General features: G+C 42.9%; 1 protein-coding gene across 3 annotated transcripts in view; it reads right to left on the bottom strand.

Annotated features, from left to right (window-relative positions):
• Nucleotides 1-24,648, bottom strand: part of slit2 (slit homolog 2 (Drosophila)) — a 464,730-nt gene that overhangs the window by 196,124 nt on the left and 243,958 nt on the right. For all 3 annotated transcript variants that reach the window (XM_087986800.1, XM_087986798.1, XM_087986799.1), the window contains exon 5: nt 15,623-15,694. In XM_087986800.1, coding sequence (XP_087842926.1) covers nt 15,623-15,694 — 72 coding nt within the window. The remainder of the gene's footprint in view (nt 1-15,622; nt 15,695-24,648) is intronic.

Here is a 24,648-nt window from a genome sequence, read left to right as displayed (position 1 = left end):
AAAGAGAAAATAATTAACTTAAGTTATTTTGGTTATAACTTAAGGTATTATAATAAACCCATCTACTGTTGTCATATTCAATAACCACACTTTCAATAAAGCACTAGTTTGATCATGGATTAAAAGACAAAATAAGGCTTCAGAAATGTATGTGCTGATAGTGAAATAAGTGTCTGAAAAGTAGCATTGCAGTGAAACACTCAGTATAAGCCAAAAGCTGAGTTTGAATTAGCTAAATGCACCGCTACCATCATTCTATTTCTTGCAAAATATTTCACTCATACCTCATAGGTACTGACTAAAGTAAATTTTCTAAATTAGCCTTTAAAATATCTCTCTCTATTTAACACAAGAGGCTTACGCTCCTGTGTCTCAATCTATAACTTCTTAAGTATGTCTTGGGGAAGGAGAAGCAAAGGAATCTTATTCCTGATACTTACTAGGCACTTGTTGAAATACGGGAAATTACTAAATATAAATATTGTAACACCATAGCAACAGCATTACCAAATGAACAAAAGAGAAAGGAATTGCCATCCTATGTTTTCAAAGAAGCATTATTACCGATTTGGCAGGATTCAAATGCAATTTGTTTTCACTTGAATCATAGAATCCCTACAGTGTAGAAGCAAGCCATTTGGCCCATCAAGTTCACACTGACCCTCCAAATAACATCCCACCTTGACCCACACACACACCCTAATCCTACATTTCCCATGGCTAACCCACCTAGCATTTACATTCCTGGACACTATGGGGCAATTTAGCATGGCCAAACCACCTAACCTGCACATGCTTGGACTGTGGGAGGAAACTGTAGCACCCAGAGGAAAAAGTGAGGACTGCAGATGCTGGAGATCAGAGCTGAAAATGTGTTGCTGGAAAAGCGCAGCAGGTCAGGCAGCATCCAAGGAGCAGGAGAATCGATGTTTCGGGCATGAGCCCTTCTTCAGGAATGAGGAAAGTGTGTCCAGCAGGCTAAGATAAAAGGTAGGGAGGAGGAACTTGGGGGAGGGGCGTTGGAAATGCGATAGGTGGAAGGAGGTTAAGGTGAGGGTGATAGGCCGGAGTGGGGGTGGGGGCGCAGAGGTCAGGAAGAAGATTACAGGTTAGGAAGGTGGTGCTGAGTTCGAGGGTTGGGACTGAGACAAGGGGGGGGGGGGGGGGGGGGAGGGAAATGAGAAAACTGGAGAAATCTGAGTTCATCCCTCGTGGTTGGAGGGTTCCTAGGCGGAAGATGAGGCGCTCTTCCTCCAGTCGTCATGTTGCTATAGTCTGGCGATGGAGGAGTCCAAGGACCTGCATGTCCTTGGTGGAGTGGGAGGGGGAGTTGAAGTGTTGAGCCACGGGGTGGTTGGGTTGGTTGGTCCGGGTGTCCCAGAGGTGTTCTCTGAAACGTTCCACAAGTAGGCGGCCTGTCTCCCCAATGTAGAGAAGGCCACATCGGGTGCAGCGGATACAGTGAATGATGTGTGTGGAGGTGCAGGTGAATTTGTGGCGGATGTGGAAGGATCCCTTGGGGCCTTGGAGGGAAGTAAGGGGGACGGTGTGGGCGCAAGTTTTGCATTTCTTGTGGTTGCAGGGGAAGGTGCCGGGAGTGGAGGTTGGGTTGGTGGGGGGTGTGGACCTGACGAAGGAGTCACGGAGGGAGTGGTCTTTTTGGAACGCTGATAGGGGAGGGGAGGGAAATATATCCCTGGTGGTGGGGTCCGTTTGGAGGTGGCGGAAATGACGACGGATGATACGATGTATATGGAGGTTGGTGGGGTGGTAGTGAGGACCAGTGGGGTTCTGTCCTGGTGGCGATTGGAGGGGCGAGGCTCAAGGGCGGAGGAGCGGGAAGTGGAGGAGATGCGGTGGAGAGCATCGTTGATCACGTCTGGGGGGAAATTGCAGTCTTTGAAGAAGAAGGCCATCTGGGTTGTACGGTATTGGAATTGGTCCTCCTGGGAGCAAATGCAGCGGAGATGAAGGAATTGGGAATATGGGATGGCGTTTTTACAGGGGGCAGGGTGGGAGGAGGTGTAGTCTAGGTAGCTGTGGGAGTTGGTCAGTTTATAGTAAATGTCCGTGTTGATTTGGTCGCCCGAGATAGAAATGGAGAGGTCTAGGAAGGGGAGGGAGGAGTCTGAGACGGTCCAGGTGAATTTGAGGTCGGGGTGGTATGTGTTGGTAAAGTGAATGAACTGTTCAACCTCCTCGTGGGAGCACGAGGCAGCACCGATACAGTCATCGATGTAGCGGAGGAAAAGGTGGGGGGTGGTGCCAGTGTAGCTGCAGAAGATGGATTGTTCCACATATCCTACGAAGAGGCAGGCATAGCTGGGGCTCATGCGGATGCCCATGGCTACTCCTTTGGTTTGGAGGAAGTGGGAGGATTGGAAAGAGAAGTTGTTCAGGGTGAGGACCAGTTCAGTCAGTTGAAGGAGGGTGTCAGTGGAAGGGTACTGGTTGGTACGGCGGGAAAGGAAGAAGCGGAGGGCTTTGAGTCCTTCGTGATGGACCCAGAGGAAACCCAAGCAGACACAGAAAGAATGTGTAAACTCCACACAGACAATTGCCTGAGGCTGGAATCGCACCCAGGTCCATGGTGCTGTGAGGCAGCAGTGCTAACCACTGAGCCACAGTGTCACCTGGAGTGAAGGCCTTGATTGTAACAGGGACAGGTATCATAAACCAGGGGCAGAGTTTCAGGCAAGAAACCCAGAGATACAGAGGTTGAATCTTACAGGTCACCCACAGGCAGGAAAACATGCGGGTAGACCTGTAAGCTTAGGGCCTACCCACTCTGTCTCAACTTTACGGTTGTCCAGGGAGGCACTGGATGGATCACCTATCTAACTGTGAGCAAATACCACCCAACTAAGGGCCACGTGCCATCACTGCTCCAACTTAACCAGCAGTGGAAGAGGCATGTACTCAACATGTATTCTGGCAGGTTAAACCCTGCAGCCCACTGGTCATTAAAGGATGGGGGAAGGTTTCCCAACTTCCTCAATGGCAATCGGAAGCCTTACACCAAAATGTGCCATTCATATCTGCTCTATACAAAATGACCCTTCCCCATTCTCTTCAGTGGGGCCTATTGACCTCAGACTTAGCTGAATGTCTGGGTCCATTGTTGTATGCTGCACTATATAGCTCTGAAAGGTTAAAAACTTGATTGATTTCAGTAAATATCATCACTGCATGATGTAATGGGGTTTTGGTCAAAGTAAAGAAGTCTGGAGAAGAGAGAGCTGAGGCTAGTGTGCTTCTTTTAACAATCTCTGTGGTAATGCAAGTCATATTCATGGAATCTGCAATGAGTTGCAACAACGTAGGAAACTTCATACTGTTTACTGAACAGGACCCTTCAAATTAGACACAACATGGTAAGCAGAGGTGTGACAACAGACAGCAACAGTATGGTGTACCCCTGCCACAACATAGTAGTAGTGATAACCAGCATCACTCCCTCTAAATAGAAAAGAAGATGTTGGTGACTCAGAGGACTTTAAGAGAAAGAGACTGTACTGAACAATGGTGACAGTGAACCCTGCAAACCTTACAGCAACACTGAGCAGAAAATAATCCTTCAAAGAATGATATAGAATGTATTAATGACATGACAGACGGTGAGTATAAATTGAATGAATCTGTACACCAAGGGAGAGGTATAGGCTGTCATGCTATTGTATAGGTTCCATGCCAGACAGGCAGTATACATTTAGGATAGTTACATGACATCATGATATGTGATGTTCTCCTACAAGACTATGTACCTCACCTTTAGTCACTCTCCTAGTGCCATGGAATTAGCTGTGTGTGCATAATGTTCAGTGACATCATGACCTCAGAACCCAGACAATATAGAAGTCTGTGATATTGCAGCAATGTAAATAGTTACTGCTGTTAATAGCCTTCAAAATATCCATCTCAACATACATTGACAAGCTAATATACACAGCAGCACTTAGACCATATCATACAAGCAGTGGTGATTGACTTAAGAAACCATCTCATGGTAGCAGTAAGGGATTTGGGATGCTAATGGTCACAGATATTTAGTACTAAAGTCTGCAAAGGTGATAAAAACAGTGACAATTGTGAAGATTTGCTTTCGTTAAAAGGTCATTCTTCATCACTAACCTGAGTTTAGAGCTAAAGTTACAACTACAACCAAGACTAAAGTGCTACAGTCTGAAGGAAAAATCATTTGTAAGTACCCTCTCCTCTCAAGTAGCAGGCCACAGCTGATCTGATTTAACAAATGGGAATTTTAAAAAATGAATGAAAGCCTTAACTGCTCCAATCTACTCAAATGTTTTTGAGAACAAAATCCAGGGAAAGAATGAGGAAAGAAGAAATAATTGCTATACCAAAAGGGATTAAGCGTGCAAAAAACATCAGTCAATGTTGTTCCTTGGAAAAGGTTAGAAACAATCAAAGTAAAATGTGCACTTTCATTACTCTTTTTTGACATGAACACCACCTACAGACACACGCCTACTACATTTAAAGGAGCAAACTTTAAAACTGATCAGAGAGAAAGAGAAATGAAACAGCACAATAAAAAGCACAAAGAAAACAAAAAAAAATAAATATTGTAATACAATATTTATCCTAGCATTTTAAAGAGCACAGAAAAGATAGAAAGCAAACAACCAAGCATGGTTTGCCACTCCATTTAAATTCTGTCTGAGCTTTAGTTACAGAAATTAATTAATTAATTAATTAATTCATCTTGACTTGCTTCCTCAACAAATAGCTTACAAAGAAAGTCAGACAGTTAAACTCATTAATATGTTTGGAACTGATTTATTAGGAAGACTCTAATCCTTCAGTATTTCAAATGATGACCACAAAGATCTCCTGACAACATTTTCCAGATTTTAGGACACCAGCTCAAAATTCAAGTGAATTGCTGATTTTGAGTTCACCTCATACTGACAACAGCCAGCTGAAACAATTGTCAATTTATGGGCCTGTATTGATGTAATAGTAAGGAATCTGATTTCCTTAGTAAGGAATTAAAGTTAACTTAGCTAAACCTCTTATGGAACTGGTCACTGTCTCAACATTCAGAAAATCCTTCAGAAAACACTTCCAAATAAACTCAAAGAATATATCTCGATGCACTGCTCGACATGACGCAAGCTCAAGGCAATTGCAGTTGGTAAGCAAAATCTTCAAGTGCTCGACTCTGCAATAATTACTGCAGCCATTAAAAGTTTCAATTAAACATCCAAATCTTGTATGAGATTTGGCTTGTCTCATCCACCAAGCCAGCTCCTATTTTATGTGACACAGAAAGATAAGTTCTACAGTGGCACACTGGGCTAAAAATCCAATTGTCCAGAGAAACTCAAAATGCAACATAATGCTCCTCTGAAGTATGTGAAGAACAGCTAACTAAGATACAATTTCAAGGATATTTCTGAAGTTCCGTTGATGGTAAGGAAACATGTCCACAAGCTCCGTGAGGTACCTGTAATATCACAGCTCCCAGAACCTGAAGAGACAGGACATATGGTAAACTAAGCACACCACATTGCTGTCATTTCAAAACTTTAAAACTTAATCTCCATCCATGTAACGTATCCCAGAAAAAGGTGTGGCATAAATGCCAAGACTGATACTCACGCAAATATGAATATCATTCTTTTAAGCAGCTTATAAGAGATATACAGTCATGTCCCTGTTATCTGGAAGTCTTATGCAGCCAACAATCAATGGGAGTAGATTTCCTCGATCTGGGGACTGATTGTTTGGTCACTTCTCTCTCTCTCTCTCTCTCTTTCTTTCTCTTTCTTCTTTTGGTCAAACCTCACTGAAGGCACTTATAAGCATTCATGTAACCGGCACCACCTAACCCCTGTCTGTGTAAGATACCTGTACTTAGGAAACAGGCACAATGTGATGCAGTCTACAATTGATTAACAACCTTGGGCCTTGCATTGGCATTATCTCGCTTTATTTCATTATGGCTCATCATGGTAGTCACCTGAAACCTTTTACATTTTGATACATTGTCAATAATCCAGCAGCATGCGCGGATTTTGTATTAGCATGATCCTTGAAGTTACACACTTGTCAGTTGCAACACCAAACATTCCAACAACATCACAAAGTCTATTCAACAACCTGAACAATTAAGAGGACCTCCAATCCAAATCCAAGATTTCTTCTGAGCCATTGTGCAAGAACACCATTGATACTTCCCATGTCCAATGGTGCATTTACATTCTTGATGATTCCAGCAAATTGACCTTTTTTGTGACAAACCAATCGTACCACCAATGTCATTGCATTGAGTATAGGAGTTGGGATGTCATGTTGCAACTGTACAGGACATTGGTCTGGTCACTTTTGGAACACTGCATTCAGTTCAGTTTTCCTATTACAGGAAGGATATTGTTAAGCCTGAAAGAGTTCAGAAAAGATTTACAAGGATGATTCCAGGGTTTGAGAGCTTGAACTATAGGAGGGGCTGAATAGACTGGAGCTTTTTCCCCTGGAGTGTCGGAGCTTTACAGAGGTTAATAAAACATGAGAGGCTTGGATAGGATGAATATGCAAGGTCTTTTTCCCAGGGTAGGGGAGTCCAAAATTAGAGACCATAGATTTAAGGTGAGAGGAGAAAGATTTAAAAGGGACCTGAGGGGTAACTTTTTCAGACAGAAAACAGTGCATATACAGAATGAGCTACCAGAGAAAGTAGTGGAGGCTGGTACAATTACAACATTTAAAAGGCATCTGAATAGGTATTTGAATAGGTTTAGAGGGATTAGAGGGATTAGATGGTTTAGAAGGATATGGGCCAAATTTGGCAAATGGGATTAGATTAATTTAGGATATCTGATCGGCATGGACAAGTTGGACTGAAAGGTCTGACTCTGTGCTGTATAACTCTATAACCGCTGACATGTTTAGCATATTCAGCATGTTTGATATTACTCAACAAATTATATCTAACAACAGCCCACATTACATGAGATATATGCAGGAAATGGGCTGTTCAAGATATTACCTCTTCCTCACGCTATCTTCAAATTAACGGCTTCAGAGAATGCACTGCTCACACAGTAAAATCGGTGATAGCTAAATCCAAGATTTTTGGATAGCTTTTTCAAAGTTTGTCAGTGGGATGTGGGCTTTGCTGGCAAGGCCAGCATCTGTTACCCATCCCTAGCTGCCCTCCTAATGATTGACTCTTTGTTGGTCTCTGCAATGGTCTGAAGAGCTAATCATATTGCTATGGGTGTGGAGTCATATGTAGATGGCTGGAATTTTGGACAATCACTTAACCAATCTATATCAGCCTGTAACCTTGCTGTGTTATCTTCACAATATCCATTCCTACCTTCTTTGTGCTATATGCAAATTTAGCTCCAGGCCTTGATCACCTAATCTGTTTTTATTAATAGAAATTGTAAAAAATTTGAGGGCAGTACAGACACTTGCAGCAAGTCTCTCAACAGCCCATCTTCTGTCCATCCTCATACTTTACCCCCAATACTATTTACTTTCTATTCAAATAATAAGCTTTCGTATGAAACCTTGTTAAAAGCTTTCTAGAAATCCAAGTACAACACAACAATGAATTCTCCTTTATCCAAGTACCCGTTCCTTGACAGAACCATGGGTCCTACAGATTACTTTGAAATTTTCAAAGTGCACAGCTATAATGTCCTTAATGATTGATTTAAGCATTTTCCTCAGCCCATATTTTCCTATAACCTCTCTCCCTTCTTGAATAAAGGAGTTATATTTACTACTTTCCAACTGAATGAAACCTTATCAACATCTAATGAATTTTCAAAAAATCAATATCAAAGCATCAACGACTTCATTAGCACCTCTTTTAAGCCCTAGGATCCAGAGAATTGTCAGCTCCCCGCTCTATGTGATTGCTTCATACTGCACATAATTCCTCTCTCTTCTTTCAACCTCGTGATTTATAGGTATTATTCTTTTAATAATAGTTAAGATGGAAGAAAAAATATTTACTCATTATATCTGTCATTTATTGATTATCTTCGATAAACTCCAAGTTCTCACGCTGTAGATAAACAAAAATGACTATTCTTTTTTACATTTTTTAGAAATATAGAACATAGGAGGAGGAGAAGGCCATTCATCCCAGATTTTCACAGAACTTGTTATTGTTTTCACATTTCCAGCTAGCTGCCTCTCTTATTTATTTATCCTGTTTCACCTTTTAGTTACTCCCTGTCATTCTTTGACCAGTCATCTGACATAGAGTCATAGAGATGTACAGCACGGAAACAGACCCTTCGGTCCAACTCGTCCATGCCAACCAGATATCCCAATCCAATCTACTCCCACCTGCCAGCACCCGGCCCATATCCCTCCAAACCCTTCCTATTCATGTATCCATCCAAATGCCTCTTCAATATTGCAATTGTACCAGCCTCCTCCACTTCCTCTGGCAGCTCATTCCATACACGTACCACCCTCTGAGTGAAAAAGTTGCCCCTTAGGTCTCTTTTATATCTTTCCCCTCTCACCCTAAACCTATGCCCTCTAGTTCTGGACTCCCCAACGCCAGGGAAGAGACTTTGTCTATTTACCCTACCCATGCCCCTCATCATTTGTAAATCTCTATAAGGTCACCCCTCAGCCTCCGACGCTCCAGGGAAACAGCCCCAGCCTGTTCAGCCTCTCCCTATAGCTCAAATCCTCCAACACTGGCAATATCCTTGTAAATCTTTTCTGAACCCTTTCAGGTTTCACAACAGCTTTCCGATAGGAAGGAAACTAGAATTGTATGCAATGTTCTAAAAGTGGCCTAACCAATGTCCTGTACAGCCACAACATGACCTCCCAACTCCTGTACTCAATACTCTGACCATTAAAGGAAAGCATACCAAACACCTTCTTCACTATCCTATCGACCTGCAACTCCACTTGCAAGGAGCTATGAACCTGCACTCCAAGGTCTCTTTGTTCAGCAACACTCCCTAGGACCTCACCATTAAGTGTATAAGGCCTGCTAAGATTTGCTTTCCCAAAATGCAGCACCTCGCGTTTATATAAATTAAACTCTATCTGCCACTTCTCAGCCCATTGGCCCATCTGGTCCAGATCCTGTTGTAATCTGAGGTAACCTTCTTTGCTGTCCACTACACCTCCAATTTTGGTGTCATCTGCAAACTTACTAACTGTACCTCTTATGCTCACATCCAAATCATTTATGTAAATGATGAAAAGTAATTGGCCCAGCGCCAATACTTGTGGCACTCCACTGGTCACAGGCCTCCAGTCTGAGAAACAACCCTCCACCACCACTCTGTCTTCTATCTGTATCCAAATGGCTAGTTCTCCCTGTATTCCATGAGATCTAATCTTGCTCACCAGTCTCCCGTGGGGAACCTTGTTGAACGCCTTACTGAAGTCCATATAGATCACATCTACTGCTCTGCCCTCAACAATCCTCTTTGTTACTTCTTCAAAAACTCAATCAGGTTTGTGAGACATGATTTCCCAGCACAAAGCCACGTTGACTATCCCTAATCAGATCTTGCCTTTCCAAATACATGTACATCCTGTCCCTCAGGATTCCCTCCAACAAATTGCCCACCACTGACGTCAGGCTTACTGGGCTATAGTTCCCTGGCTTGTCATTACCACCTTACTTAAACAGTGACACCATGTTAGACAACCTTCAGTCTTCCGGCACTTCACCTGTGATTATCGATGATACAAATATCTCAGCAAGAGGCCCAGCAATCACTTCCCTGGCCTCCCACAGAGGTCCAGGGTACACCTGATCAGGTCCTGGAGATTTATCCACTTTTATGCATTTCAAGACATCCAGCACTTCCTCCTCTGTAATATGGACATTTTGCAAGATGTAACCATCTATTTCCTTACATTCTATATTTTCCAAGTCCTTTTCCACAGTAAATACTGATGCAAAATACTCGTTTAGTATCTGCCCCATCTCCTGCACCTCCACATAAAGGCCACCTTGCTGATCTTTGAGGGTCCCTAATCTCTCCCTGGTTCCCCTTTTGTCCTTAATGTATTTGTAAAAACCCTTTGGATTCTCCTTAATTCTATTTGCAAAAGCTATCTCATGTCCCCTTTTTGCCCTCCTGATTTCTCTCTTAAGTATACTCCTACTGCCTTTATACTCTTCTGAGGACTCACTCAATCTATCCTGTCTATACCTGACATATGCTTCCTTCTTTTTCTTAACCAAACCCTCAATTTATTTAGTCATCCAATATTCCCTATATCTACCAGCCTCTCCTTTCACCCTGACAGGAACATACTTTCTCTGGATTCTTGTTATCTCATTTCTGAAGGCTTCCCATTTTCCAGCCGTCTCTTTACCTGCGAACATCTGCCCCTAATCAGCTTTAGAAAGTTCTTGCCTAATACCGTCAAAATTGTCCTTTCTCCAATTTAGAACTTCAACTTTTAGATCTGGTCTATCCTTTTCCATCACTATTTTAAAACTAATAGAATTATGGTTGCTGGCCCCAAAGTGCTTCCCCACTGAAACCTCAGTCACCTGCCCAGCCTTACTTCCCAAGAGTAGGTCAAGTTTTGCACCTTCTCTAGTAGGTACATCCACATACTGAACCAAAAGTTTTCTTGTACAGACTTAACATCTAAACCCTTAACACTATGACAGTCCCAGTCTATGTTTGGAAAGTTAAAACCCCCTACCATAACCACCCTATTATTCTTACAGATAGCTGAGATCTCCTTATAAGTTTGTTTCTCAATTTCCCTCTGACTATTAGGGGGTCTATAATGCAATCCCAATAAGGTGATCATCCCTTTCTTATTTCTCAGTTCCACTCAAATACCTTCCCTGGATGTATTTCCGGAAATATCCTCCCTCAACACAGCTGTAATGCTATCCCTTAGCAAAAATGCCACTCCCCCTCCTCTCTTGCCTCCCTTTCTATCCTTCCTGTAGCATTTGTATCCTGGAACATTCAGCTGCCAGTCCTGCCCATCCCTGAGCCATGTTTTCGTAATTGCTATGATATCCCAGTCCCATGTTCCTAACCATGCCCGGAGTTCATCTGCCTTCCCTGTTAGGCCTCTTGCATTGAAATAAATCCCTGCCTGCCCTGACTGTTTGACTCACTTTTGTTCTCAACTGTACCAGTCTCAGATTGATCTCTTTCCTCACTATCTCCCTGGGTCCCACCCCCTCACCTTACTAGTTTAAATACTCCCGAGCTGCTCTAGCAAATTCCCTGTCAGTATATTGGTCCCCTTCCAATTTGGTGCAATCCATCCTTCTTCTACAGGTCACTTCTACCACAAAACAGCTTCCAATAATTCAAAAATGTGAATTCTTCTCCCATACACCAGCTCCTCAGCCATGCATTCATCTGCTCTACCCTCCTATTTCTGCCCTCACTAGCCTGTAGCACCGGGAGTAATCCAGATATTACTACTTTCAAGGACCTCCTTTTTAAATTCCTGCCTAACTCTCTGTAATGTCCCTTCAGAATCTCAACCTTTTCCCTTCCTATGTCGTTGGTTCCAATGTGGACAATCACCTCTTGCTGGCCCCTCTCCCCCGTGAGAACATTCTGCACCCTCTCTGAGACATCATTGATCCTGGCACCAGGGAAGCAACACACCATTCTGATTTTTCGCTGCTGGCCACAGAAACGCCTGTCTGTACCTCGGACTAGAGAGTCCCCTAACACAATTGATCGTTTGGAACCCGACGTACCCCTCATTACATTAGACCCAGTCTCAATACCAGAAACTTGGCTATCCATGCTACATTCCCCTGAGAATCCATCACCCCCAACATTTTCCAAAACAGCATACTTGGTTGAAATGGGGATAGCCACAGAAGACTCCTGCACTACCTACCTACCTCTCTTACCTTTCCTGGAGTTAATCTATGTGACTGGATCTGAGACTTTCCCTCCTTCCTATAACTGCCATCCATCACATCCCCTTGCTTTTGTAAATTCCTCATTGCCTCTAACTGTCGCTCCAACCGATCGATTCAATCTGATAAGATGCACAATCAATGGCATTTATTTCAGATGTAATCCTTAGTAACCCATAAACTCTCCCTAAACTCCCACATCTGATAAGGAGAGCATATCACTGTACTAAAGGCCATTTTTGCTTCTTTCAATCTGCAGACCCAGAAAATAGCACTGTCTAATTCCTCTATAAAACACTGCTCCAAGTTAAATTAATACTAATGGCTTATATTTTAAGTCTAATCAAGAGACAATAAAACATATAATCAAGAAAGAACCCACTCTATTCACTACTGCAGACTTATTTTAAGGCCGTGCTTAAAATCCACTTATCTGCTTCTGTGCTGTGACCTCTCCCAAACAGGTTCCTCCAAGATCAGTTGTGAATTTCACTGTTTGTTAATTTTCCCAGACGCACTCCGATGTCCAGTGATACATGAATTCAAACAGCAAAGGCAGCAACTGCTAACTCGGTCAGTTAGCAAAGTGGGTTTCTATCTCTCTCTCTCCTGCACTGACCTCACCATGTGCTTCTTTTGTCTGTTTCTCTCTTAAATCTGCTGTTGGTTTGACTTTTTTTTTTCTTTGTGAAATTATATGGTTTGTCCTTATGTCTGATGCTTTCCCTAACTTTTTTAGCTGACCATGGATCATCGAACTTCCCCTTGGAATATTTCCTTTATAATACGAATATACCTATTCCGAGCATTTTGAAATATCCCTCTCAAAGACTACCACAGCCTCTGTTCTAATCCACTTAATAGCCTTGTATCCCAGTTCACTTTGGCTACCTCAGCTTTCATACCCACACTGCTGCCCTGTTTTGATTTAAAATTTAAATTTCACACCCACTCCTTTCCCTTCAAATTTAATGCAAAATTCAATCATATTATGATAGCTATTACCTAGAGGTGCCTTTCCTCTAAGGCCATTAATTAATCATACAACATACCTCATACTAACTCTCCTGTTCTCTGGTCAGTTCTAGAACATGCTGTTCTAAGTAAGTACCTTGTTTGAATTCTATGAACTCTCCTTCAAGGCCACCAGTGTTGATCTGATCTTTCCAGTTGATATCAATATTTAAATCACCCATAATTATTGCTTTCCCTTTATTACAAGTCCCCAGTATTTCTTCTGGAATATTTCTTCTTACATCAAGGCTACTGTTTGGTCAGCCGATTGTTCTATACCATCAGTGACTTCTTGCCCCTACTAGTCCTCATCTTCCCCCAAGCAATTCCATGTCCTGATCTCCCTAAGTAAGGTCATGTCTAACTACTGAATCAATTCCATCTTTCATTGGAAGTTCTACCCCTTTGCCCGAGCTTCCTATTCTTCTTGAATATTATTTATATCTCAATATTCAAAACCCAACCTTGTTATTATGTGGCCAAGTCTCTGTAATGGCTGTCAGATCATATTTATTAATTTCAATTTATTTACTGTGCTGTGAGTGCTCTATGTTTTCAGGTACAGAGATGTTAATGTTTTTTTTATTACCTTTGTCACATCTAGTCTTGAGTGCTGTTAAGTATTGTTGTGTCTGTCCCTTCCTGCCATTCTTTGACCTTTATTTTCACATTAGGTTTTTGCTCCCTTGCCTCACTTCCATCTCTGGATTTGTCACATTCACCCAAACTTGTTTCCTCATGACTGTTGTTTAGTTTAAATCCCTCTACCTTGCTAGCTATGCAGACCATGTGAACAGCAGTCCCAGTATGGTTGGAGTGCAGACTATCCTAGCAGTACAGATCTCACTTTCTCCATGCTGGTGGTAGTACCCCATAAACTGGATCCCACTTTACCTACATCACTCTTTGAGGCACACATTCACTTCTTTAATCTAATTCATTTTAAGCCAATTTACACATGGCTTAGGTACCAATTTCAGGATTATTACCTTTGAGGTTCTATTTTACAATTTAACTCTTAACATCTCACACTACCTCAGCAAATCCTCTTTCTTAGTTTGTCAACACTGCTGTGGACCATGGTTTGGATACACCCACTGCAGATTCCTTTCTTGCCCAGTGCAGATATCCAAAGCCCCAGCACCGTTCAGGCAACGCAAATATCGGGATTCTCACTTTTTACTGAGGAGAACAGTGTCAAACCACTCAAAATATTGTTCTCTACTACCATTATATTCTTTCTCACTCCACCCTCTTGAATTACTTTGCCATGGTCATCAACTCTCAGCTTGTTTGGATGAAACTGAGAGCTGCAAAAAAAACTTAAATATGTTTGGACATTTGCAGAAGCTGAGATTCCTGCTTTCCTGCCTTCTGTGTCCCCTTATCTGCCTCACTCGTAGTCACACCCCTCTGTTCCCGCTCTTCGAACAAATCAGAAGGCCCTTTCCTTAGGAATGTGACTGCCTGCTGGAACACAAGTGTCCAGGTAACTTTCCCCTTTTTCCCTCTGAGCCACAATGTATGCAGCTCAGCCTCCAGCTCAATAACTCTGAAAGCAGTTTCACTCAGAGTATGCCAGTTTCAGTAATTTTTCAAAATGCTCACTCAAAAATTGAGGAATTGAAGCCAAACTCCTGAGGTGCCCAAGATTTTCTCAATGAAATTCCCTTGCCCCCATTCAATCTCGTTGCTATTCAGTTTGGGTAAAGAGGAAATGCTAGCTGTGAAGATCAATAAAACAGTCACTTGTTTGACGTATCAGGTAAGCATCTAACACTGTAGGTGGCACCTATGCTAGCCTGCTGTGAGGCAGGACCATGATTATAATTGATAGTTTAAATCTTATATGTTAGATGGCACAGCTTCCATGCAGATCCAGTGCCAGCAAGACACTTGCAACTGGTCGCTGTAAGGTTGCTGTCTACTAAATAACTGATGACATAATGATAACTGTAGCCCATTCAGTTCCGTGTCAGACTGGTTTTCTTCATCTTACACTTTGAAGACCTGTGACAACTGCTTCAAAACTACATCTTCGACTTGAAGATAAACATCTAGCTGAAAACCTACTTAAAAAGTTGCTCATCTGCATGCACATTGACGTCTGCTTTCAATGGTTAGGTGTAACACCGTAAAAATATAACCCTGCTTGGAACTTACACCCAAAACAGGAAAACCTGGAGATAATCGCCTCCCATCAAGTCAGGCTGGGAAGGAGTGGTGGATTCTGGGAAAATAGTGGGGCATATCATTGGGCTCCCACCTCAACGGGGTACTTCAGCAAAGAGGTTTCCCACTGGCAAGACGAGATGTCAGGCTGAAGAGGGGTAGGCAGGCGAGTGAAACAATTGAAGGCCCCGCAGTGGGCAGTCTTCTCAGGTCACCAGTATTTTGCCTACACCGGAGCGGGCCCTCGTCTCTGCAGGGTGGCTGCTAGTGGGGTGACCTCCCCCAGGTCACCTGGGAATATCTTTGGAGCAGAAAGCACCAGCCACCAAAACTGCAGTAAAATTCAACCCAACAAAGCCACAGAAGCACAGTGAATATTATGAGCTGTGACCCTGAATATTGGCATATCCTGACTTTCTGGTCGCGAGCTGGGAAGACTGTTCCCGGGATGAAGAAAACCCATTTATGTCCAGGTAATGTGACAATGGAGAGCAGTAGAGTACAGATCCCTCTGGTACGTCTAGTACTTTAAGACTTTGAGCAAAAGATACTCACAAATTTTTGATGTCAACAGCTCCTCGGAAAGCCTTCCTTGGAATAGCATGAATGTGGTTTTCGCTCAAATCACTGTAGGAAAATAATAAAGAAACTGAATTAGCATGGGGGACAAATAGAGGAGAAAATCATGTACAATGGGCAATGACTAGAATGCCTATTTACTTTTTTCCTGTCACTTCCATTGTCACCACATCATCACCTGCATGTCTCTTTGGTTTTATCAAACTTTCATATATCTCCTGAGACACATTATAATGCTTCACATTAATAAGCACAAACAGCAGACCAGACTGTCAAATAAAGAGATAGAGGTAACATAGTATTTAACTTTGTTGCTATTTGCAGAATAAAGAGAAAACAGATTTAATTTAGTGGGCATTTACTTTGGCTTATTTGCATTCTGCAGTTACTCAGAAAACTGCAGCTTCTGCAATAATCAAAGTGAAAACTACAAACACGCTTTTGGCGTGATGAATGTGCAGAAGAGGATGGGACCTGTTTTCTCTGATTCAATTTTCAAGCACTTTAAGTAATATGTGAAATGCAATGTGACTGTAGAAGTCTTGACAATAAATTGTGCATTTGCAAATGAAATAAAACCAAGTCATGCTCACATTAAAAATGATTAACCCTTTCTGAACCAAAACAAAACTCCAAGATTTATGGCATCCTGCAGTTTAATTTTATTTGCATCACTCCCCCTGCAAGGATACTTCATTCAATCAGAACTATTGCACATAAAGAACTGTTTATTAAATTATTTACAATGTCAATTTGATAACACATTTAGGCTACTTTCTGAAGTTAAATCATTGGGTAGATTGGGGGTCTGTATCTCACTCACTCCCTTCACATACTGGGAGATGAGATTCCACCACTATAATTTTCCATCCATTTAATTTAATAGTGAATGACAACACATTATATCTAGTTTGCTACAGGCAGTCATCCAATCTTTTGTTGGCCTTTCTTCATTTATGATTATTGGTATGGATTGTTGACAAGCTAGTCCACAATGACAACAACTAAAGTTGCAAGAGCAAATTACTGCAGATGTTGCAATCTGTACTGAAAACAAAAGAGAGCAAGGTAACATTTTGAGTCCATATGACTCTTCATTATAGCAGGTGAAGCTCTGATGAAGAGTTATCTAGACTCAAAACATTAGCTTACTTTCTCATTCCGGATGCTACCTGACTTGCTGTGATTTCCAGCATCTTTTGTTTCCATTACAATTAAAGTTGTATTTAATCCTGTTTTCCCATGACAACAATACAAATACTTCCAGCAGACTTGACCAGGTAGCAGTTAGAAGTAAGATAATTAGCCATGTTGATAGTCCTGCCCAGCCCAGGCATGCTCAGGTCAATACTTAGTACTGCACTGACTGAGACTGGTTAATTCAGAGCATGTCAGGAATTGATCGCAGGATAGCCATTAAGGGATTAAGCACTGGGGACTAAGCCATTAAAGTTCAGGTGGCAGTTCTGAAGTAAAATCTTAAACCCTCAGATTTTAGCTTTTCCATGACAAAGTTTAATGGAGAAGGTCACATTTGATTCATGTGTTTCTATCAGATTGACTGGCTGTTTGGAGTAACATGAATCAAGCACATGGACATCTGTATCTGACAAACTAGTGTGCACTACCACTCAGCAAAAACTCTGCAACAGTAACCAATTGAAGCAACTTTAGGACTTTGATTAAAGCAAATGACAGATATTCCACAGTTGTATAGAATAAACCATCCAAAATAGATTTGAATGGACAATCCTCTATTGACTGGTGAAAAGAGATGAACAATACTTTTGTGGGTACAGTATACTTTTATTTATGTGCCATTTGCTTATAGCCACCTAAACATATTATTTTTTATACTGAGCTGCACAACAGGATGACAAGGATTCAATGATACTGTAAATATTGGTCTCATTAAGGTGTGGAAAGCTCACGATTCCCCAGTCATGTGAACCAGCATAGAGCTGGCTCTCATATCTCAATGTTAACAAGCGCCAGGAACGTGACTCCAATGCAGAGTGGAGCTTTCTTGTTGGAATTCAGACTCTAGTATCAGGGTCTTGGCATTGTCCTTCTGAATGACAGACCTGATGGAATGGCAGCAACTCAATCCCACCCTTGCTCAGCTTGAGTCCAGCTGCGTTATTCACCGTGCAATGGTTTTTTTCTATTGGATTGCCCATTAATTCATGGGTATCTAGAGAGGAGTAATGTCTGGTTATTCTGACACCCTCTATTGTTTCCTATTCATGCAGAGAGGAATCCAGGAGCGTTTGATCTCTGGCTCAGTTTCAGAATGGTACAGTACTTTATGCCAAATTAATGTCAAATGGAAAAAATAAAGTTGTCTTCAGTTCCATGCATGTAATTCTCTATTCATTAAACAAACACTACTGTTATTATCTAATATCCTGAATGAAGGCCATTTTAGTGCCAGTAAACATAACTGTTGTGTTATTGTTTACTGTAATAATATACCTTTTCATTTAGTGTGATACAAAAGTGCAAAATACAATTAAGTGAGAGACAGCTTCAGATGAGTTAGAATGAGATACACTCATATTCAGTAAAGCAAATCTCACACCGGAGAAAAGTGCTAGGCCTGCCTTTCCTTTGAGAAGCTTACTCTATCATGAAATGTAAAGTTATTAAGTTAGGTAACAAGAAAACTACTAATGCTGGAAATCTTAATACAAATTTCATGTGTGGAAAATGCATAGATGATGAGAAAGACAATAGGATCATTTCTTGCGTGTAAACCTTTATTAGAGCTATCTTTCAGACAATTATTAATTGTACTTGAAGCATTTTTTCTTCTTTCTTGTGCCATTGATTACATAATGTGCCAATATGATTTCCATTCCTTTAATCAACTGTACATTCGTTAAAAAAGAAAAGTCTTAAGTTCTCAAAATGTAACTGAGTAAATACACAATTAGAAGTCTAGACTTTTAGCAGGATATCATTCTTCCTGCAATGCTGAAAAAAATTATTCATTTCACTCTGACATTTTTCAACCATGTCCCAATGTCCAGAACTACTGGAAGTATTAATTAGTTGAAATATTAAAACTTAATTCACATAACAATGCCTCTTTCAAATGCACAATATGTTAAAAGCCTAGGACTAAAGGTCTGTGGCAAACCTAGCACGTTTATACTAATGTTTTACTTAATGATCAGATTACAAGATATCACTGTCAGATTTCCCAATGAATTATGGGAATGGCATTTTTAAATACTTTGGAGGGTTTGCTAACCCAATCTTTGACACACAGCTAAAACAAACATCTGTTTGGCAGAGAAAAAACAACATAAGCGAGAGAAGGCACCATTAACAATGGGCTAGATTACAGGATGAGAATAGTGAGTATAATGGCAAGCAGCTAACACAACGCAATCTAGAAAAGTGGTCAAAATGTGAAGAGTTATCTTTGTGTCTGTTTACTACTATCCTGAGTGGATACAATAGGAAAGCAATGTCTGAAATTATAGACTTTCAACAGGAATCTTATTGTTCTTCCATCAGTTTAACCCTCTGGGAGGAGAGACTTTCATAATGTGAATATTGTGTAACAGTGAGAATATTGGTTACTAATGAAACTTCACTGTCCTTTGAACTTTGTTGCAATAAATCTTCTCTAAATGGCAACCTGCCTGTAAATTTAATTACTGGTAATTTTATTTTTCTCCAAGGCAATGTCTCAGGACTTAGAATGGAACAACCATAAATCTCCATCACTATGGACTGCTTTCATAAGTACCTTTAATGAGCCAGGCTTCTTGAAACAAATTGTAAAAGAAACTAAAACTGGACAGTAAATCCCAGAATATGATGCACAAATAGTACAGTGGCAAAGGTTGTGCTTGCCAAATGCTTGACAATCTGTTCAAGAAAAGATGCCAATTCAGAACAAGTGCTGGACTGAAAGAAGCTCAGCACAACACCCACTTTGACAAGAAAAGAGAAATTAAATAAGATAAGGATAGTTCTCCACAGAAACCATCTAAATTGCCTTTGCTTTCCTTCTTTGACAAAGATTCTTCAATGCAGTGTTGCAATCCACTTGTGCTAACATAAATATTTCTCTGTTAATTACTAAGGTAGCAATAATACGCTCAAATGTGCAATATCTTTTCTCACATTAGAAAAGCAACTGACAGATCCACAGCCCTTCCACCCCATGAGAATTAGCTGATTGGCTGAAATGGCCTGAATTATAAAGAGGTCACCTAGCAGCTGCAAGCCAAATTTTCAGGAAGGCTGTCATTTAATGAACAGAGGAGATTTGAAGAGCATCTAAACCAGGGGCCTTAAACATGCAATACTACAGTGTGTTTACTGCATTGTCAGTCTAACCGGTACCTATAGTTTTAAAGCCACACTCCACAAGTTATTGGATTCCAATTAACACATTCCTACAGGGTTAAAATAGAAATTCGTGGTGGTTCATATCATACACACTATGCACATTTGTTTTGTGCATATGCAGCTGCTAAGACTGCTTTATGCAACTATTTTTGGCAACCTGACCAAGTGTTAGGGAAGATCACAAACCACTTCAATGGTTTGTGCAGGGTTAATATGGGTATTTTAGCCATTGCAACCAATGCTTTCCAAAAAAGAAACATGTCCACTGGCAATGGTTTTTTGTTTGTTCCGTGTCATGAGCATAGTTGGCACTGGGAAATTCCATTTCTTAGAATGTGTCCATGAACACTGCCAGCTTCCTACTGACAAGGAAGCTGCTATCTGGAGAAACATAAAGTTAGCATTAGAAATCCAAACTATATCTTTATTCTTATCATAATTCCGTTTTGTTAAAATCCTGTCAAATCTGGATATTGCTGAAAGATAACACGTACAATTGCCACTGGAATGGACTTTACAATGGGTGGAATCGTATTTTGTTGAGATTAAGTGTGGAATTAGGAAAATAAACAGAAGGTACTTCCACTCAGGGGCAGGAAGGGTTTGCTGGCAAAGTTATGCTCTTCTCAGCTTGTTCCATATTCACCTGCCAGGCCTTGCAGACTCAAATTTCCAAGGTGCCACCTGTTAAAGGGCACCCAGACAGCACTTCACTGTAACCCATCATTCAGCCTCTGCTCATCACCCCTATCAACATCTAGAGATGTCAGAGACTCAGCAGAAAGTGGTGCCTCCCCAGAGACTCTCCTGAAGGCTATCCAGGAGAGACTAAATTGTTTTTTCGCAAATAATGAAAGCAGCTTGCGCAGAGGTGGCTGTGGAAGTCATTCCCCATGGTAAGGGAGTTGCTCAAGAGAACCTGACCCTGGTGCTGCAGAAAGATGAATGATCTGCTGCATTCTGATACTATATATACACTGTATACTCAATGCCTCAAAAGATGATTCCTCCCCACCTTCCACCAGCATTCACCTTCGTGGTAAACTATCTGGAGTACGCTCAGATGACATTCTAGTGAATCCAACATTGACACGTGCCCACAGCTTAAGGTGGAACAAATGGTGACACTTGACTGCTGGAGAACAGACCCTTGCTCGGGCCCATACAATCAAAGAGCTTCTCAACTTGGCCATTGATCAGCTGATGGTGTTGGGCAGGGGAATATCTGGCAGAGGTTCCAGTGATCGTGCAGAGACTGGAATGAAGGACAGAGGAGTCCACCCATTCTATCTGATGACATAGCTGCAGTACGTGAGCACATTAGCCCCATCAGAGATCCCAGCCCAGCAGAGAAATCAGTATCTACCAGACAGGTCGAGGGATCTTCACTCTCACACTCAAGGCACAGATGCATTAGTTCACTTGCCATGGTGGGATTTGAACCTATGTACCCAGAACATTACCTGGATCTACGTTCCAACAATAATACCACTCGGCCATCACCTCCCCGAAGATGATACTCCAGAGACTCAGAGCAGCTTGATTAGAAAATATCTACCCCAAGGAACTCCTGCAGTGATGTCCTGGGGATTTAAAAAAATAACCACCAACAACCAACTTCGATTTCCCATCAAAATGGGTCTTGCTAGTGTCCTTGATGCCCCACTCAGTCTAATGCTGCTCTCTGCTCGAGGAAGCTCTTTTGCCTGTGCTTGAACAAATGTGATCAAAAGCTGCAGAAACCCAAACCTACTATTAATAACCAGGTTACTCCTGAGCAAATGGCACTTAACAGCACTCTCAACAATACCTTCTGTGACCCTGATGGATGGTAATTGGCTGGGTTGGATTCGTTATGCTTTACATGGATAGAACATATTGGGGAAATCTTCCACAAGGCCAAGTAAACTGCATCCCATTTTTAATTGCCTTGGAATGGCATTGAGCTCTGGGAGTCCCTAAATTTGTAGTGAACAATAGTGGATCTCTATCATTATTCATGGAGGGACAAAGGTAAGGGAAACATCAGAAATGAACCAGGTGACGGCAAGGGAAGGGTGGAATTTAGAAATAAGGTTCATGAAATAATCCAGTTATTAGCAACAGCAGAGGCAGCACTGATACAGACACAATGCCTCAGAAAGAAAGATGAGGGAGGTGGCCTGTGAACTAAGGAGTGAGGGGTATGGAACAACAAACATTCAACGTATCCCCCAAAAAGATAGGAGTAACTGGGACCCATGCGGATACCCACTTCAATACCTTTTATCTAAAGGAAGTGATTGCAATTCAAGGAAGAGTAGTTTGGAGTGAGAAGCTCAGTCAAAAAGAGGTGATGGAGAAGAACTGGTCTGTTTGGGGAAGAAGTGATGAGTTCTGAGACTGTGCTGGTGGGGCCTGAAGTGGTACAAAGTATTATGCGTCCATAGTGAAGAGAAGGCAGTCAGGACCAGGGAACTGGAAACTCTTCAGGTAATGTAGGGCATCAAAAGAGCCGTGATAGGAAGAGACTGGGCAAGGGAAGGTAAAATATATTTGAATTGGGAAGGAATAGGTTCAGTAGGACAGGAGCTGGCTGACACAATGGAGTGACCACAGTGCTCTTGTTAAAGAATATTGGGAAGGAGGTACAGGCTAGCTCTTTGGGGTTAGGGGACTAGAGCGAGGTTGGAGGCAGTTAATTTAGGGCAGATATCATGCTCCTCAGAGCTGCCAAATTATCACAGGCTGGCAGCTTTCCAGCAGCAGCATCACCAAGAACACTGGCCAGTGTATGTAATGAAGTCGGTTCCAAGTGCAGGATTGTTGCTGCGCCCAGACTGTCCAGAGGTGGTGTTAGATGGGCCCAGACTGTCCAGAGGGGGTGTTAGAGGGGCCCAGACTGTCCAGAGGTGGTGTTAGATGGGCCCAGACTGTCCAGAGGTGGTGTTAGAGGGACCCAGACTGTCCAGAGGTGGTGTTAGAGGGGCCCAGACTGTCCAGAGGGGGTGTTAGAGGGGCCCAGACTGTCCAGAGGTGGTGTTAGATGGGCCCAGACTGTCCAGAGGTGGTGTTAGAGGGACCCAGACTGTCCAGAGGTGGTGTTAGAGGGGCCCAGACTGTCCAGAGGTGATGTTAGATAGGCCCACACTGTCCAGAGATGGTGTTAGAGGGGCCCAGACTGTCCAGAGGTGGTGTTAGAGGGGAAAGACTGTCCAGAGGTGGTGTTAGAGGGGCACAGACTGTCCAGAGGTGGTGTTAGAGGGGGCCATTCTGTCCAGAGGTGGTGTTGGAGAGGCCCAGACTGTCCAGAGGTAGTGTTAGAGAGGTCCAGACTGTGCAGAGGTGGTGTTAGAGGGGGCCAGACTGTCCAGAGGTGGTGTTAGAGGGGAAAGACTGTCCAGAGGTGGTGTTAGAGGGGCCCAGACTGTCCAGAGGTGGTGTTAGAGGGGTCCAGACTGTCCAGAGGTGGTGTTAGAGGGGCCCAGACTGTCTAGAGGTGGTGTTAGAGAGGCCCAGACTGCCCAGAGGTGGTGTTAGAGGGGCCCAGACTGTCCAGAGGTGGTGTTAGAAGGGCCCAGACTGTCCAGAGGTGGTGTTAGAGGGGAAAGACTATACAGAGGTGGTGTTAGAGGGGCCCAGACTCTCCAGAGGTGGTGTTAGAGGGGTTCAGACTGTCCAGAGGTGGTGTTAGAGAGGCCCAGACTGCCCAGAGGTGGTGTTAGAGGGGCCCAGACTGTCCAGAGGTGATGTTAGAGGGGCCCAGACTCTCCAGAGGTGGTGTTAGAGGGGCCCAGACTCTCCAGAGGTGGTGTTAGAGAGGCCCAGACTGTGCAGAGGTGGTGTTAGAGGGGCCTAGACTGTCCAGAGGTGGTGTTAGAGAGGCCCAGACTGTCCAGAGGTGGTGTTAGAGGGAACCAGACTGTCCAGAGGTGGTGTTAGAGGGGAAAGACTGTCCAGAGGTGGTGTTAGAGGGGCACAGACTGTCCAGAGGTGGTGTTAGAGGGGCCCATTCTGTCCAGAGGTGGTGTTAGAGAGGCCCAGACTGTCCAGAGGTGGTGTTAGAGGGGAAAGACTGTCCAGAGGTGGTGTTAGAGGGGCCCAGACTGTCCAGAGGTGGTGTTAGAGGGGCCCAGACTGTCCAGAGGTGGTGTTAGAGGGGAAAGACTGTCCAGAGGTGGTGTTAGAGGGGCACAGACTGTCCAGAGGTGGTGTTAGAGGGGTCCAGACTGTCCAGAGGTGGTGTTAGAGGGGCCCAGACTGTCTAGAGGTGGTGTTAGAGAGGCCCAGACTGTCCAGAGGTGGTGTTAGAGGGGTTCAGACTGTCCAGAGGTGGTGTTAGAGAGGCCCAGACTGTCCAGAGGTGGTGTTAGAGGGGCCCAGACTCTCCAGAGGTGGTGTTAGAGAGGCCCAGACTGTCCAGAGGTGGTGTTAGAGGGGTTCAGACTGTCCAGAGGTGGTGTTAGAGGGGCCCAGACTCTCCAGAGGTGGTGTTAGAGAGGCCCAGACTGTCCAGAGGTGGTGTTAGAGGGGTTCAGACAGTCCAGAGGTGGTGTTAGAGAGGCCCAGACTGCCCAGAGGTGGTGTTAGAGGGGCCCAGACTGTCCAGAGGTGGTGTTAGAGGGGTCCAGACTGTCCAGAGGTAGTGTTAGAGG

Source organism: Chiloscyllium plagiosum, unplaced genomic scaffold (assembly GCF_037043375.1).
Source record: "Chiloscyllium plagiosum isolate Xiang-an unplaced genomic scaffold, Cpla_swu_hap1 HiC_scaffold_1, whole genome shotgun sequence".
NCBI classification, from domain to species: Eukaryota; Metazoa; Chordata; class Chondrichthyes; order Orectolobiformes; family Hemiscylliidae; genus Chiloscyllium; species Chiloscyllium plagiosum.
The sequence above is the reverse complement of the archived record's forward strand: the minus strand, read 5'-3'. Positions and strand labels throughout refer to the sequence as shown.